This window comes from Neovison vison, chromosome 1 (genome assembly GCF_020171115.1).
Source record: "Neovison vison isolate M4711 chromosome 1, ASM_NN_V1, whole genome shotgun sequence".
Lineage (NCBI taxonomy): Eukaryota > Metazoa > Chordata > Mammalia > Carnivora > Mustelidae > Neogale > Neogale vison.
In genome coordinates, this window is record NC_058091.1 from 112,167,980 (window position 1) to 112,184,305 (window position 16,326).

At 35.0% G+C, this 16,326-nt stretch overlaps 1 protein-coding gene across 9 annotated transcripts in view; it reads left to right on the forward strand.

Annotated features, from left to right (window-relative positions):
* FAM135A (family with sequence similarity 135 member A) overlaps nt 1–11,954 on the forward strand; it is a 125,629-nt gene extending 113,675 nt beyond the window's left edge. For all 9 annotated transcript variants that reach the window (XM_044253914.1, XM_044253921.1, XM_044253966.1 and 6 more), the window contains 2 exons: nt 8,035–8,148; nt 10,526–11,954. In XM_044253914.1, coding sequence (XP_044109849.1) covers nt 8,035–8,148; nt 10,526–10,731 — 320 coding nt within the window. In that variant the 3' untranslated portion in view covers nt 10,732–11,954. The remainder of the gene's footprint in view (nt 1–8,034; nt 8,149–10,525) is intronic.
* The last annotated feature ends 4,372 nt before the right edge of the window (nt 11,955–16,326 follow it).

Consider the following 16,326-nt stretch of genomic DNA (forward strand, 5'->3'; position numbering starts at 1 on the left):
TATTGATAGATGTGAGTAGATCGTTTGCACTTGAGTTATTTCTTGCCTTAGAATGCACAGCAAGACTTGTTCGTACCTTCCTTCCAGTTGTACCAGCCCAATAACTGTTTAAGAGCCAGACTTTAAATCACAAGTAGATTATTAGTCTTAGCTGAAAAACTGAGTAGGATGCTTAATCTAAATAGACTTCAGTTTCTTCCTTGGTAAAATGGGAATAATAGTATCTTCTTCACAAGACTATGAAAGGATTAAATGAGATAATGCATGTGAAACAATTACCGTTTTGAATAGCACAAAACTCAATAAATGTTAGATGGTAAAAATTGCTCTAAATGAAGAGATGCCTGAACTAAAATGGTAGTAGTATTATAGATTATAGAAATTTGCTTTCACATTACCATCACAAATCTGTTGTAGGAAATTTTTATAACAGAACTATTAAAAATACTGACTATAAAAAATTACTCAAATGATGTATTCAAATTATATTTATGTTTCAAGATTTCTACTTGTACTCAAATATGAGTCTTTTAGTATGCATCTGAACTGAATTAACATGAAAGAATACAGTTTTCTAATAAGTATGAGCAATGAATTAGATAATACTAAAGTATAATAATAAATAACAATAACCAACACACATATGGCACTTAACTATAATCCACGTACTAAGCATGTTATACATATTAGTTTATTTACTCTTAGTAAGAATATTATTGCCCCATATTGCAGGTTAGGACACCAAAACATAGAAAAGCTGAGTAACTTGTCTCGAGTCATAAAGCTAGTAACTTGTCTCGAGTCATAAAGCTAGTAAGCAATCATGTGTGTTCCAGTCATGTCATGTTTAGCCATTACTGCACATTTTCAGGAACTTTAGATGCTGTTTCTAATTGCAGCTTTAAATACCAACAAATATTCATTAATTGATTTTTAAATTATCACAGAGGTAGAGCAATTCTCTATTGAGCTATGCTTTTCCCCGGTTTATTCTGTTTTGTTTTTTGAGGGATTTTTTTCATCTAGAAAATTGTGAGAAATGAGTGGTCAGTTCCTACACCTGTGTATGTATTCACATGTGTGTGTACACACACACACATATATCATTATATAATAAGTATAAGTATATAATAATCTATAATTTTAATGTTGTAATTACTTTATTTACTAAGTAAATATATTTGGAGTCACATCAGAAAGATAAAATAGGAAAACATAAAGCAACATTTCCTTAACTGATAGGCTAGCCTCAAGGGTTTTTTTTTTTTTTTTTAATTTTTTTTTAAGATTTTATTTATTTATTTGAGAGAGGGAGCACAAGTGGGGATGGGGTTGCAAGGAGAGGGAGAAGCAGACTCCTTGCTGAGCAGGAAGCCCTGTGCGGGGCTGGATCCCAGGACCCCAATCAAGATCATGACCTGAGCAAAGGCAGATGATTAACCAGCTGAGCCACCCAGTGCTCCTCTCAGGCTATTTTTAAATAATCAAAAGCCCTAGTGATAGTTTCTCTTTTGTATTTTACTCTATGTATTTAAAAAAAAATACTTTCTATAATTTACTTTTATTTTATATTTTACTGATAAATCTATGAAGTTTCAGATGTCCTTGTTTAATTATTGCTTCTGTTTCTTCTGAACAGCGAATTTCCTGCTCTTTTGGGAAAGCCTGAAATAACCCATCTGAGGCAAACTCCAACCTACTATTTTCCTTTTTTTATTTAAGCAAAGTCCCCACCCTGTGGGTCTTCCTTTTCAAAGTCTTCTTCTCTGCAATGTATCATTAGTTAGTAACTTCCCTTAATTAAAAGCTGTTTATTATTTTAGAATTAAAGAAGCATTTTGGGGCACCTGGGTGGCTGTCATTAAGCATCTGCCATCGGCTCAGGTCATGATCCCAAGGTCCTAGGATTGAGCCCCACATTGGACTCCCTACTTAGCGGGAAGCGTGTTTCTCCCTCTCCCACTTCCCCTGCTTGTGTTCCCTCTCTTCCTGTCTCTCTCTCTGTCAAATAAATAAATAAATCATTTTTAAAAAACAGATAAAATTTAAGAAGGATTTAAAGTTATAAAATAATTTATATGATTTCTAAAACAATTGAGAAATGTTATATTTTTTAAAAAATCATATATTTATTAAGTAAGCCTTTTTTTGTTTGATGAACACAAAAGATCTAGTAAAGTGTTAAGGAAATGTTACTTTTCAGAGGAAATTATCTGTTTTGATTAAGGTGTTACGATCATAAACATTGATTAAATTTTTATAGCAACTTTTGACCAAAAAACCTTATTGATTGCATTCTACAGATTACCAGTATAGTTATGGCATACTAGTGTCTCAGTATTGAATATCGAAAGAAAGAAAGAGGAAGGAGCTAAAATAACATAGAAAGTAAAATGTGTATTATACATAGATTTGGTGACACCAGTGGTGAACTAGTCAAGATTACATAAAGAGAAAGATCATGGGCATTCTTGCATTCTATAACGAGGGCTTAAAAATAGCCAAATGAAAATCTGTTCATTGTTGGAATTGCAGAAACAAAATATTCTTATTTTAAGATTTTCCCCCAAAACACCTGCTTAGCATCTCTTTACCAGCTATTGAGTTCTGACTAAGAAAATATAATAATTAAAGAAATCTCCTGCTGTGCTACTATGGCACAAGATAATCTTTTCTTCCAGCAGATTACAGAGGTGTTTAATAATAGGTATCAATTGATATGCAAGTTACATTTGTATTTTGTTTTTGAAAATGTAGGAAAGAATCCGCATCAGCTAACATTTGGGGAAGCAAATTCTTTCAAATGTATTTAAAATAAATGAGTAAAACAAGAATAGTCCTACATTTCTTAGTATGTGTCAATTTTAAAAGTACAGGGTTTTCTTTACCTCAGCACTATTGACATTCTGGGCTAGATAGTTCCTTGTCATCAGAGGTTGTCTTGTGCATTGTAAGATATTTAGTAGCATCCCTAGACTCTACCAACTAAATACCAGTAACACACACCACCCTCCATGCCTTTATCCCCACATACCCCCTGGTTGTGACAACAAAAATGTCATCAGACACTGCTTAATGTCCCTTAAGGTGCAAAGCCACCAGTTTAGAACTACTGCTTGAGTCAGTTCCAGAGAGTAAACAGAAAATGAGTCAGTATGAATTGCTTTAAAACTCATTAAAATTCTTAGGAAAAAAATGGGTTGCCAGAAGTATCAGGAAGACTAAGATAATGAAGATGAACGTTACTATATCATGACAATGTTCAGACATAAGTTATATTGTTATACAGTCCAGAATAATATTGAAGATTTACTTTAACCCTTTTCTTGGTACATGAAAAGTAACTAATATATTCAGAAATTTTTTAGCTAAACTATTTCATTCTGTAATGGGGAACTATTGTTTTCCTAAGTTAGAGGCAACTTTTCAACCTAGAATTAGCCATTTCAAGGGCTGAGTGAAGTACTAACCCAAGGGGCAGTTAACTAGATCATCTTTGAGCAGGTGGAATACGTAGGGGCAGCGAAGGTAACTTGGAATATAAGAGTCCCAGTAAAGACTTCAGACACTTTCATTTGCTAGACTTCAGTATAGATGAAGTACTTTTATAATTCCCACCAGCACCCCTGGGGTTGTTTCACTTTGAGTTTCTGCCCTCACTAGCCAACACTGCTAGATAGGAATTAAAATCAAAAGATTCAAAAAGAGTTATAGTCTATTGAACTAAATTGGTTCTTTGCTAATACAGAAAGCAAACTTTCCATGCAGAAGCACAATATTAGAATTAATACCTTGTTGAAAACCTGATACTAAAATTAGACTACTGAATTTAAAATGTATTTTTTTTCCAATTTATTTATTTTCAGAAAAACAGTATTCATTATTTTTTCACCACACCCAGTGCTCCATGCAAGCCGTTCCTTCTATAATACCCACCACCTGGTACCCCAACCTCCCACCCCCCCGCCACTTCAAACCCCTCAGATTGTTTTTCAGAGTCCATAGTCTCTCATGGTTCACCTCCCCTTCCAATTTACCCAAAAGCACATACCCTCCCCAATGTCCATAACCCTACCCCCCTTCTCCTAACCCCCCTCCCCCCAGCAACCCACAGTTTGTTTCGTGAGATTAAGAGTCACTTATGGTTTGTCTCCCTCCCTATCCCATCTTGTTTCATGGATTCTTCTCCTACCCACTTAAGCCCCCATGTTGCATCACCACTTCCTCTTTTTAAAGTATAATACTGTCTTAGAAATCACATTTAGAAATGACAGTATATTTATATCAGTGCCAAGATCTTTGATTTTATTTTTTTCATCGTCGTGGAATCTGAGAATTAAAGATTTTCTTAGAAATCCCTCATCTGGGGCACCTGGGTGGCTCAGTGGGTTAAGCCAGTCTCAGGGTTCTGGGATCAACACCCTCCCACACCTCCTACCCCCCATACTCCCCAAGCATGGGGCTCTCTGCTCAGCAGGGAGCCTGCTTCCCCCACCCCCTGCTTGTGATCTCTGTCTGTCAAATAAATAAAATCTTCAAAAAAAAAAAACGAAGAAAGAAAGAAATCCCCTCATCTAATCTTTATTGAATTTGCCTATTTCCGTTCTACCAAGCTGCCTGAACCTGCAGAGACACAGACACTTCCCTCATGGAGCTCAGTCTGAAGCAATGATTCTCAACCCGAGTGTCATTTCCTTGTAGAAGCATGTCAGAATTTCTTCAAGAAACTATTGTTTTGAAAAATATATTTAATATAACTTTTTAATGTAATGCCTATTATTCTTACAATATATACTATAGAAATAAAGCAGTGCCAAGAAATGGGGTGGTCATTGCAAAGGAGTATAAAGTCCAAGAACAGGTTCATTGATTTTTTTTAATAAGAGATATTACAGTATTTTGCATATTAATAAGAATGGTCCATACAAATGAGAAAACTGATGATACAAGAGAGGGATGGAACTCCTAGAGTCATGTCCTTAACTAGGCATCTCACCCTTAACTAACTGGATGAGATGGAGAAAAGGGCTGGCCTAGGGTGAGAACATGGACAGCTCATCCATAGAACAAAGGCAGAACATGAAGCTACAGTATAGTAGGTTGGCTTGGTTAAGGTGGGAGTATGTGGAAGTTCTTTTCTGATGCTTCTATATTGTCAGTGAAATAGGAAGCAAGGTCATAAGGTCAGTAAAGGGGGGATAGAAGATGCTGGCTGTTTGAGGGAAAATAGTCATTTAGGAAAGTACAAAAATGTTGCCTAGCAAGGCTGCCACAGCGTGTGCACTGCACAGCTCCAAGGAGTGTTATTCGTGTCAACTGTAATATGAATGGAGTTGTGCAGTATGACAGCCCTTTATGGAGAACACAAATATACATCTTTCAGATAAATGAAAAAGCTAACTGTGCTGTTACATAAGCTGGTTTCTTGCAGCTTGGGATAAAATTTCAGTGAACAGTATCATACTTACATTCAAAAAGCACAGTACCAGGGCACCTGCATGGTCCAGTCAGTTGATCTTGGGATCCTGGGGTGGAGCCCAGGGTTGGGCTCCCCACTCAGCAGGCTGTCTGCTTCTCCTTCTTCTGCCCCTCCTCCTGCTCCTGTTCTCTCTCTCTCTCTCTCTCTCTCTCAAATAAATAAAATCTTACCCCAAAAAAAAAAAAAAAAAAAAGCACAGTACCTAGAACAACTTGGGCAGAAGAAAAGATGATGTACTGTAGGACAGTGGCTTTCACATTGTTAACTTGTTTACCCCTTAAAAGAATTTTGAGAAAGTATGTACCCCTTGTAAAATTTTAGGGTGACACCTAAAAATATTTTCTATAATTTGAAAGAATGGCAAAGGATATATTTTCTGACCTTTCAGGTGGTACATATTTGCTATAATTATATTTTCATAATAACATAAAACAACTCATTCATTTGAGGTTACAGATTTAGGCCATTTAATTCATAGAAAATATGTGCCATAAAATCTAATTGACAAAGCTGATTCTTACTGTCAACAGTTAGGTTAAACTTTTTGTCAGCAAATGTTAGATTTCATTCATATTTTGCTTTATTCTCCCAGAGAATTTTATACCTGAAGCCATACACCATAATAACATCTGAAAGATACTGGAAAAATACCTTTCTCTAATAAAGTGGGAGGACAAGTCATTTTTAGGAAAACACTCATACAGAAGTTGGGATCTAGAATTCAATTCCCTTAAAAGCTATACATGCCCATCCTCACCATCTAACGTTTTTTTTTTTAATTGAAGTATAATTAACATATAGTGTCATATTAGTTTCAAGTATGGAAAGTCTTTACCCCTGAAGGTAAGTATGTACCAGGAAGATCTCTGCTCTAGGACACATAGATGATTCCCAGAGTAACTAATGTTACATTGGTGTCAAATGATGCCAAAAGTAGAATTAATTGTCACATGAAATGTGAGAATGAAGGGCAAAAATCAATTTTTCTTAATATGTTTCTAAAATATTTTAAATATGTTTGCATAATTGTATATTATAGGCATTTGATTATTCCACTCGTATCCCTAGAATTTTATATATCTGTATTGCCACAAAGTGTTACCTTCTCATTAAGAAAAAAGGAGAGTAACCTTATTTATGACATAGAGGGTATAAACAGCCTCACCTGCCTGAATGTGGATCTAGGATCTCTCATTATTAGGATTCTAAGTTCCAAGAGAGAAATGGGCATCTACAAAGACTTCCTATATTCTGGATCCACAGTAGTCCCCACAATTGGCCTGTCTCTAAGATAGAATTTGAATTTTGAAAGGCAAAATGTATCAAAATTTTACTCTGGAATATTCAGAACAAAATTATATGCCCTAAACTAAACACACCGATTCTAATATATTATCATTATTGGTTTGTATCATATTTAATAACCACATGAATTTCTTATTTTTATGTATTAGTTATTTACTTATTATCAGAGCTTCAAAGTGAAATTAGAACATTACTGGTAGTAAAGTAGTCAAGAACCGGGTTTCAGTACTTAAGTGAATTAATTCAAAGTATCATAAGCCCTAAATTCACCTACTTTACCAAAATATAAAAATAGAGGGACCCGACTAAAGTCTGTAGATGGATCACAAAACCCATTATTATTATTATTATTATTATTATTGAAAAGTCATAAGTATATATGCTCTTGACATCATACTTAAATAAAAAGAAAATAATAATAACTAGGCAAGGGTCAAATGAAAATTTAAAAAGTCAACTTCAAATGATTTCAGGTAGGGTGTTTTTGTTTGTTTTTATGAAAAAGTATTGTTTTGTTTCGTTGGGAAAAACTATATATTAAGGAATATCCTTTAGAAAGTAAGAAAGTTATAAAATACTTCCTATAGAACTTTAGCCCATATATCTAATCTCACTCATGCCCCCACACCTTTACAGCACAATCCTTGCCAAGCATACATTTCTTATACCAGCACACAAACTACATAGGAGGTTTTTTTTAGAGAATATATAAAAATTTGAAGAAAGAATTCATCAGATGTAAAAAGCCGTAAGTTTATGGCTCCTGGGTGGTTCAGTCAGCGGACCATGGGACTCTTGGTTTTTGCCCAGGTTGTCAGATCAAGCGCCTTCACAGCCCCCACCCTCATGGAGTCTGCTTCTCCCTCTCCCTCTTTCCCTTCCCCTTCCCCTGTGTGCACACAGCCTCTCTCTCTCTCTCCCTCTCGGATAAATAAAGATTTTACTTATTTATTTATTCGAGAGGGAGAGAGCATGAACTGGGGGAGGGACAGACGGAGAGGGAGAGGCAGATTCCTTGCAGAACAGGAAGGCAGGAGGCGCAGCTCCATCCCAGGACTCGGAGATCATGACCTGAGTCAAAGTCAGATGCTTATCAGACTAAGCCCACCAGGTGTCCCTATAAATAAATAAAATCTTTAAAAAGCCAAAAACTTAGTACTACTGCGGAAATAAAATTTTCCGGTAACTTAATATACTAATTAAGTTATTTTTAATCTGGTTGCATTGTAATTCATTATTTTTCTTCATAGGGCTTCATTATTTCAAAAATGTTGTGCTAGTGGGATCTCTACAGGATCGCTATGTTCCTTACCATTCTGCCCGCATTGAAATGTGTAAAACGGCTTTGAAGGACAAACAGTCAGGTAACTAAACAAATTAAAAGTATTTCATCTCCATTTCTCTGACAGTGCATCCCGTTGTGGTTGTATTTTTATTTTACCAGTTACAAATGAAGTTAAAACTTTTTTCATATGTTTTTTGACCTCTTTTTTTATTCTTTGAAATGCCTGCTAATGACTTCGAATCATTGTTTGATATGGAGTTATTTATCTTTCTCAATAAAATTCTCTCTATATTCAAAAAATATATATCAAACAGTTCTAACTACACACGAACTTTTTCCCAAGTTTTTCTTGTAGTCACTTTCTCTCTTCTTTTTCATATCTTTCTTTTTACTCTATTTTCCACCCACCAATATTAACAACTATCCTTCCTCTCTTTTTCTTCCTTCCTTTTCTCCTGCCATGTGAGATGTTTTTGCCAATGAAACAGTCATTCCCATTAAAGAGTTATTTTTTCTAATTATAAATGCTAATTATAATTATAAATTATATTTTGCTGCCTCAAAAGTAATCTGTAATTTGATTTCTTCTGGATTATTGGGATTGGTAATTATGGTAGTGATCAGGCTGCATGTTCTGCTGTATCTTGCTTTAGTCAAAGATGGCAGCAAAGACTTACCCCACTTTAATAAAGTAATAAAGATTTTATATATTTATTCTCTTGCTCTTTTTGAATTAACAAAAGAAATTTAAATTATAGCTATTTAAAGCCAGAAGGAGACTCGGGTTCTATTTGCTTATTTTATAATTGAGGCCCGGATATGTTAAGTGGCTGATCTAAAGTCACTGGTGATTAATTAATTACAGGCGTAGAGCAAGAACTTGGGTGTCCTACCTTCCTATACTTGTTCAGTTCCTTTTTTGGAATGAGGATGGTTTTTAAACGAACTCTTAATCCTTTGCTTCTTTCCACATTTTAACAGTGAACAAGCTTCTTTAGACAGGGAATCTCTCTTATACACATTTGTATTGACATCGTCTATTATGTTGCCTAATAGATAGTCTAGTCATTTGATAATTATCTTTTTTTTAGCATTTTATGACATTAGAATAACCTTTTTTTCCCCTTAACTTCTGTTCTAGCAAGGGACTTAGAGAAAAATTCAGAGGAGATTTAACCTTCAGATGGGTCACAGAAACTAGAGAAATGTGCTTTGTTTTAACGGAGATTCTGTGCCAGTAGGGGACAGGGGAAATCTAATAATGACAGGTTTGGACTTCTTCATATGTAAAAATATTTTTCAAACAGCATGGAACCAGAAATCCAGCTTGAATAACAGTGAAAATTAAGAGAAGGAGGTGGGAGTAAAAAGTTTTCTATGAATCTATGTGATGTTAATGTCTCTCTTAAATGCCTCTCTCTCCTTTCTCTGAATGTTCTACTTTTCCTTTTTCATGATTCCACAGGAATAAACTCTGCCTCTCCTCAGAAATTTAATACTTTCCTCCCTAAAACTCACGGGTTCATGGAATGTGTTAGTGCTCATCTATGGTAATATTAGCAGTTCATAAGCATTAAAAACTGTTTTGCCCCTTATAAGACAGTTTGTGCGTTATGTATATCTAAACTTCATCTTTTATACTGTGAATGACCTCAATAAATTCATTGTAAGAATTAGCCAAAAAGAGGAAAAGAGAAGCACAATTTTGGAATTAAAAGCAGAATCAATATTAAATAAACCCTTGGACTGAAAAAAAGATCTTGTTTGATCTTTGAGTCAAACTCACGTTGTTCTTCTGACTGTAGGAAGTTGCTGTTTTTTCTCAGAATAATGCAGAAATATGTGGAATACTGTTGAATGCCACATAAACGTTCTTAAAGTACTTGCTATAGGTTCAAGTTTTAAAAGTTATAAAAGGTAAAATGTCTTTTTTAAAAAATATCGTTGGCATATTGTTACCTTATTTTCAGGTGTACAAGATAGTGGTTCAGCTTTTCTATACATTACACTATACTCATCACAAGTGTAGTTACCATCTGTCACCGTACAATACTGTTAGAGTATCACTGAACATTCTCCATATTGTGTAAAAGGCAGAATGTCTTAGCATGGCTACCTTATTATCATCATGATTTAACAAGTCATAAGTGACTTAATACTGAATAAAACTATTTGCTCTGTTATATCGATTACTTTGATTAAAAGTATCAAATTAATAAGAATTTACAATAAATTTGATACTTTAACTTGGCCAAATAATGTGGTTATTTATATTTTTTATAAAACAGTCTCAAAAATGGTAGTCCAAGAAAAAGAAAACCTTTTAAAAGACATTCTTCTGCTTTAAATAGGAATAACATAACTAAATTTCATTAGTTATATGGAAGTTGGCATAGATTTTTTTTTTTCAGTTATTCATGTTGAACTAATTTTCCTATTTTCTCTTTGTTCCATAGGACAGATCTATTCAGAAATGATCCACAACTTGCTTCGCCCAGTTCTGCAAAGCAAGGACTGTAATTTGGTTCGATATAATGTCATCAATGCATTGCCCAATACAGCTGATTCACTCATTGGGAGAGCTGCACATATAGCTGTTCTTGATTCAGAAATATTTTTAGAGAAATTCTTTCTGGTTGCTGCCCTCAAATATTTCCAGTAGGATAAAAACACTGTTAGAGACTTGATAATTACCTCATTCAACAATGATTGAAACAATGTATTATATTAAACTGTAGATGCGGTTAAGTTCTAAGAAATATTTATACCTTTTTATATGGAAGATAATTTATATCATCCATGTTTAGAGCTTTTTAAACATCAACTTTACTTTCTAGGTAATGTGGCTGTGCAATATTTTTTTAATTTTATCTTTTTACTTTTCTATTACTTTTTCATATATTTTGCTACATAAGTATTTCAGTGAAACTTTAAGCCCATCTGTATATCTGATTGTTTATTATTGGCTTTCCAGAATCCTTACATCAGACACATCATATTAGAGGCCATTTATTGCAAGAATAGCAAGGGATTTTAAATTTTCTAGTATTGGGGTATTATTTAGTTAATTATAAATTTTACTTTTAACATTTTACTATGTTTTAACTGGAAATAAAATTATGGCTGCTAAAGTATATTTTTTGAAATCAACTCTAGCCCTGTCAAACCAGGTAGTTCATATATGACAACATTATGAAAGTTTTCTATAAAAGTCATTATTACTGTTGCTATTAAACATATGTCATGCATATTAAAATATATTTTCTATGGTGATTTCAACATTATTTCTCATATTGACTTTTATTACTGGAACTTTTTCATGTTCATGTTAGCAGCATCCAGAAGTTTTTGAATGTTTGCCCTCTGCTTTGATTTAGTTGGAATTTTGCTACATTTAGTAGTGTTGCTTCAACTTTCTGACTACATTTCTTCAACTTTTTTCATGTATTTTTCTTGTATGTACATAATAATTGAGTGTTGAAATTTATGAAATACTTTTATGAATTTAGATAATTTTTAAATATTGTTAAAATTTGTTGAACTAAAAAGTAATGTAAATAAAATAATTCGTGTTAAAAATGGAACAAAATATTTACATGTTTGGTGATAGAGATGCAAATGTTTTTGATATATGGAGATGTTAAGTCTTTTGACTTTACTAAAGGTGCTGAATAGCATTAAATTCACTATTTTCCTTTCCTGTTTTACTTGTGAAAATAATAATGCACTAAGGGTGGGTAGGTCTGTTTGCATTTGCGAGTTGTGATGGACAGAGGTTTTTGTAAGGATGTGTTGTATAATTGATGCATGTTTTATTTTTAACATTGTGTTATTGCCTCTGATGTTAATAAATGAACAAATGACTATCTAGAGGAACAGCTAAAACACTTGCTTATTTTCAGAATGTTGGGGTATATTTTTATTTATAATTGGATAGACTGTGTTAATTAATTGTAAGACCAGCATGATTATTTAACTTACAGCCTTTGTATTTTTATAATTTGTCTTTTGCATATATTAAGTAGTTAAAAGGTATTTCATTGGCTCTCCATAATTCTTTACTTTGTAAAAGTATTTGAAAATTTAATGAATTGACTAAGCAATAATATACCAAGTGCATTATAACTGGAAAAATAACTGTAAATATATGCATTAACCACCACATATTTTTGCCACACACATTTTTCATCTTCACATACCTTGGCCCTGAGTTTGAAATATGCTTATTCTAAGTTTGAATAATCTTCCAGGTTTATCAGAGGATTCAGTCTTACTCATAATCATGTAATTGTATTTGAGGGTAAATTGTTCTTATAATCATAGTTGGTTGATTGGTTGTTGGTTATTTTGACAGTTTTTAAAAGCATATCAATGATCATGGTTTAAAATCTACCAGATTTCACTTTTATTTGCCAGGGAAACTATCATATGTTATTCACCTTCAAATTCGGATTGCAGGAATGGGGTTCTGAGGAAAAGGGGATGTGATTGTCTGAAACAGTATAATTGACTTTTAGAGAATCTCATTAAAGTATATAACCATATGAATTCTTGTTAAAAACAACAACAACAAAACAATTATGATTAAGTTAAGCAGAAAAATAATTTAATGGAAGAAAATTAGGTAGTTCACAGAATTGTTGGAAATGCTGGAGAATGAACTTTGGAAAACAGACAGAAGCCAAGGGAAGCTAAATGACCAAAATCATAGCCAAGTTCTGACCTCAAGAAGAACTGGAAGCTTGTGTATATGTCTACTGTTAGTGGTGCCTCTGAAAATTAGATTCCAAACACTCCATATTCAAAGTCTGATGGGAATGTCCAGCTGACAAAGATTATTCTTGTGCCAGCACTGAGGCTGTCAGGCATCAAAGAGAGCAATATGGCTGACCTTTACAGCCTCCACAGTAGAAGATAGGACCATTTCTCTCACCAGATCCACCAAACACACGAAATGGATTTGATGACTGAACACCAAATACAGAAACATCAGAGATCCACTGTAGTCTCGTCTCTTTCCAACATCTACCTATACCACTTCCACCATATTTACACATTTACATTATACTGACATAATACTATTATCCCTCATCCACTTGCAAGTCCACAATCTCCATGTGGTGTTCATTCCTCCTCTAATTGTGTAATGATCTTGTCTCAATAGTATGTAACCCATAGACAATACTGCCACCTAACCACAACAACCCCTATATATAATAATAGTATAAAATATGAAAGAAAAGGAATATTATTAAATATATAAGCATATGTATATACCAATGAGGAAGAAAATATAACTAGAGCAGGGCTTTGCCAACTTCCTTGCTGAGAATCACCTGAATTGCTTGTTAAAAATACAAAGTCTGGGACCCTATTAGAGATGAACTGAAACAATAACCAGGAGAGGGTATGAGGAGCAGCATGCTTTGTCTGTCCCAAAGGCCTCTGATTTAAATTTTTAAAAAATTATGCTAAATACAGTCCTCCATTCTGCCACTGGCCATGAGGCCAGATGGTTATGACTTCTCACCACTGCCACTTATTCCGTTTCCCTTGTGTTCAACTAGTAACTTGGTGGATGAAATGTCTTTATCTAGTGCTTGATCCAAGAATTTGAGACTTGAGTGGTCTTGCCTATATATGGTTGCAGATGTTTGCTTAATTTTTATAATTCAGCATGGTATTAGGAGGAGGTATTCCAGGAGATAAGATTTCCCAAGCTCTCATCAGACTCCTCTCCCTACTCCCTTTTCTTCCATGGTCATTAGGGCCAATCACCCCAACTAGTGCCATAACTATTTTTTCTAACTCCTTACCTAGAGGAATGAACTAAAATGACCAGGTTACAATCCCAAACTCTAATGCAGAGAAAAAATTGTATCCCCCTTATACCCTACTCTGGCTACAAAAAAATGGTGCACCAACAGAATCTGGAATCATGGAGATGGATGGCAAGAGCAGTGAAGGGTCTAAGATTTTATCCTACTTGTAGGCTTGCTTGCTATAGTTAAATGGATGCTGACAGGAGACTCCCGGGTATAAAAGACATGATTATGGAAAAATAACCAGAGCATCAGCATATTTGCACTTGTTCCTGGAGCCCCAATTCCCACAGTGATTGCCAGATGACACCTGTACACACAATGGGTTGCATCACGGGAGAAAAGTCCAGGGCCAGGGACCACGCATTTTTTGAGCAAGCAGCAAACAAGCCAGTCTCTTTTCCTCAAGGGAAATAGCAGTTAAATGGTAGTAATGCTGTATTTAAATGCCTACCTATATGACTAACTACAGAAATTGCTCAGTTTCAGGAGATGGATAAGCCTTGAGCAATAATATACAGGAATGCAGGACCCTTGGCAGATTGTCTCTCCCCACAATAGAAAGCAAAATATATGGATAGGGTGTCAAGATTTTACAAGATACTAGTCCTTCTAGTACTCTTTGGATCCTGTTATTCTGTCTGTAGAAGAGCTGATCACCAAAAATACCATTAAGTCACTAGGAGCATATGCCAAATCCTTCAGGACAGCATCCCAAAGTGTATTTTCTCACCTTGTTCCAAAAGTAAAGTTTTGGTAGGGTTAACTAGTTGCTTCTGGGCTTGTGGGATATATGATAAGGCTTGTTAATGCCACAGGCATCAATACTCTACATTTTTCACAGGAATGTGAGTTCTTTGGTGAGAAGCAATGTTGTGTGGGATGCTATATAAGGTATACATACTATAAGGTATTCAGTAAGTCCACAGAAAAAATGTATAAAAAGAAGCATAAGTCAAGGAAACCAATCCAAACACAGTATAATTGTCCCTCTACAACAAGTTGCTACTTCCTTCATTATAGTAGGATTCCGTTGTAATCAAACCTGCCACCCAGGCTGTGTAGTCCTATATCAGAGGACAGGTTGTTCACTGCAAGTAGCGATGCTAGCCAATTAGTCTTGGCAGGGAAAAAGACTATGTTAAAAATTTATGCATCTCTATGCCACCGTGGCTACCTGATAGTGGGTCCCCGCTGTGGTGGAGAGAATGAGGCTGACTGATGTCTATGGAGTGGGTCACTGTGGTAGGCAGCCTCTAAAATGATCTTCAGTGGTCTGCATCTGCTGGTATTCACCCTTTGTATAATCCCCTCCCTTTTAAGAATGTGTTGGATATACTGACTCACTTTTAATAGAATACATCAAAAGAGAAAATACATCATCAAAACTTGAAATGAGATTACAAAAACACTATGGCTTCCACTTTAGCAGTCTTGTTCTCTCATTCATTCTGTGGAAAACCAGCTGCCATATTGTGAGATAACCTTTGAAGAAGCCCACATAGCAAGAACTGAAAGAGGCCTCCAGCCCAAAAACCCACAAAGAATTAAAACCTGCCAGTAAGCTTGGAAGCAGATTCCCCTCAGCCTTAGTTGTGCCTCTATATGAGACTGGAACCCCAGCTAAGAGCTTGACAGCAACCTCCGTCAAGATCTAAAGCCAGAGGCACACTGGCTCCCCCATTTCTGACCCACAAAATCTGAGATAAAGTGTTTACTGTTTTAAGACAAAATTTTCGTTTAATACGTTATGGAACAAAATAGGTAAGTCACATCAAAATCTTATTCTGATTAAGAGCCCTTCTGAAAAAAATGAAACAAGATGGGATCAGTAGGGAGACAAACCAAAAGAGACTCTTAATTAATCTCACAAAACAAACTGAGGGCTGCCGGGGGTAGAGGGGGTATGGAGAGGGTGGTTGGATTATGGACATTGGGAAGGGTATGTGATGAGTGCTGTGAGGTGTGTGAGCCTGAGGATTAACAGACCTGTACCCCTGGGGCAAATAACACAATATATGTTAATAAAAAAGTTTATTAAAAAAATAAAATACAAAAAAAAAAGAGCCCTTCTGAAATGGGAGCCTTTTTTTTTTTCTTGAGTAATGAGATCCAAATATTCTCATGTTTTGGGGTGATTTTGAGAGGTCCTATTCCAAAGAACTATTTAAAACCTTTACAGTCCCAGTCCTTGATCAAAACTTCACTAAACCAGTGCCGATGAAATCATGTAGATCTTTATCTCAAGCCACATCCCTTTCCAGACAAAGTATAAAGGATAAAGTTTTAGCCTCTGAGAAGATCTCTCTCTCTCTGCTGTTCCTTGAGGGCCTCTGTTAAATGGGACTCTAAATGCCAAGGCAGTCCCTTGATAGCTGAGTTAGTATATTTAGCAGAGCCATTCATAATCTGGCTTTGAATGTTTTTCCTCAGTG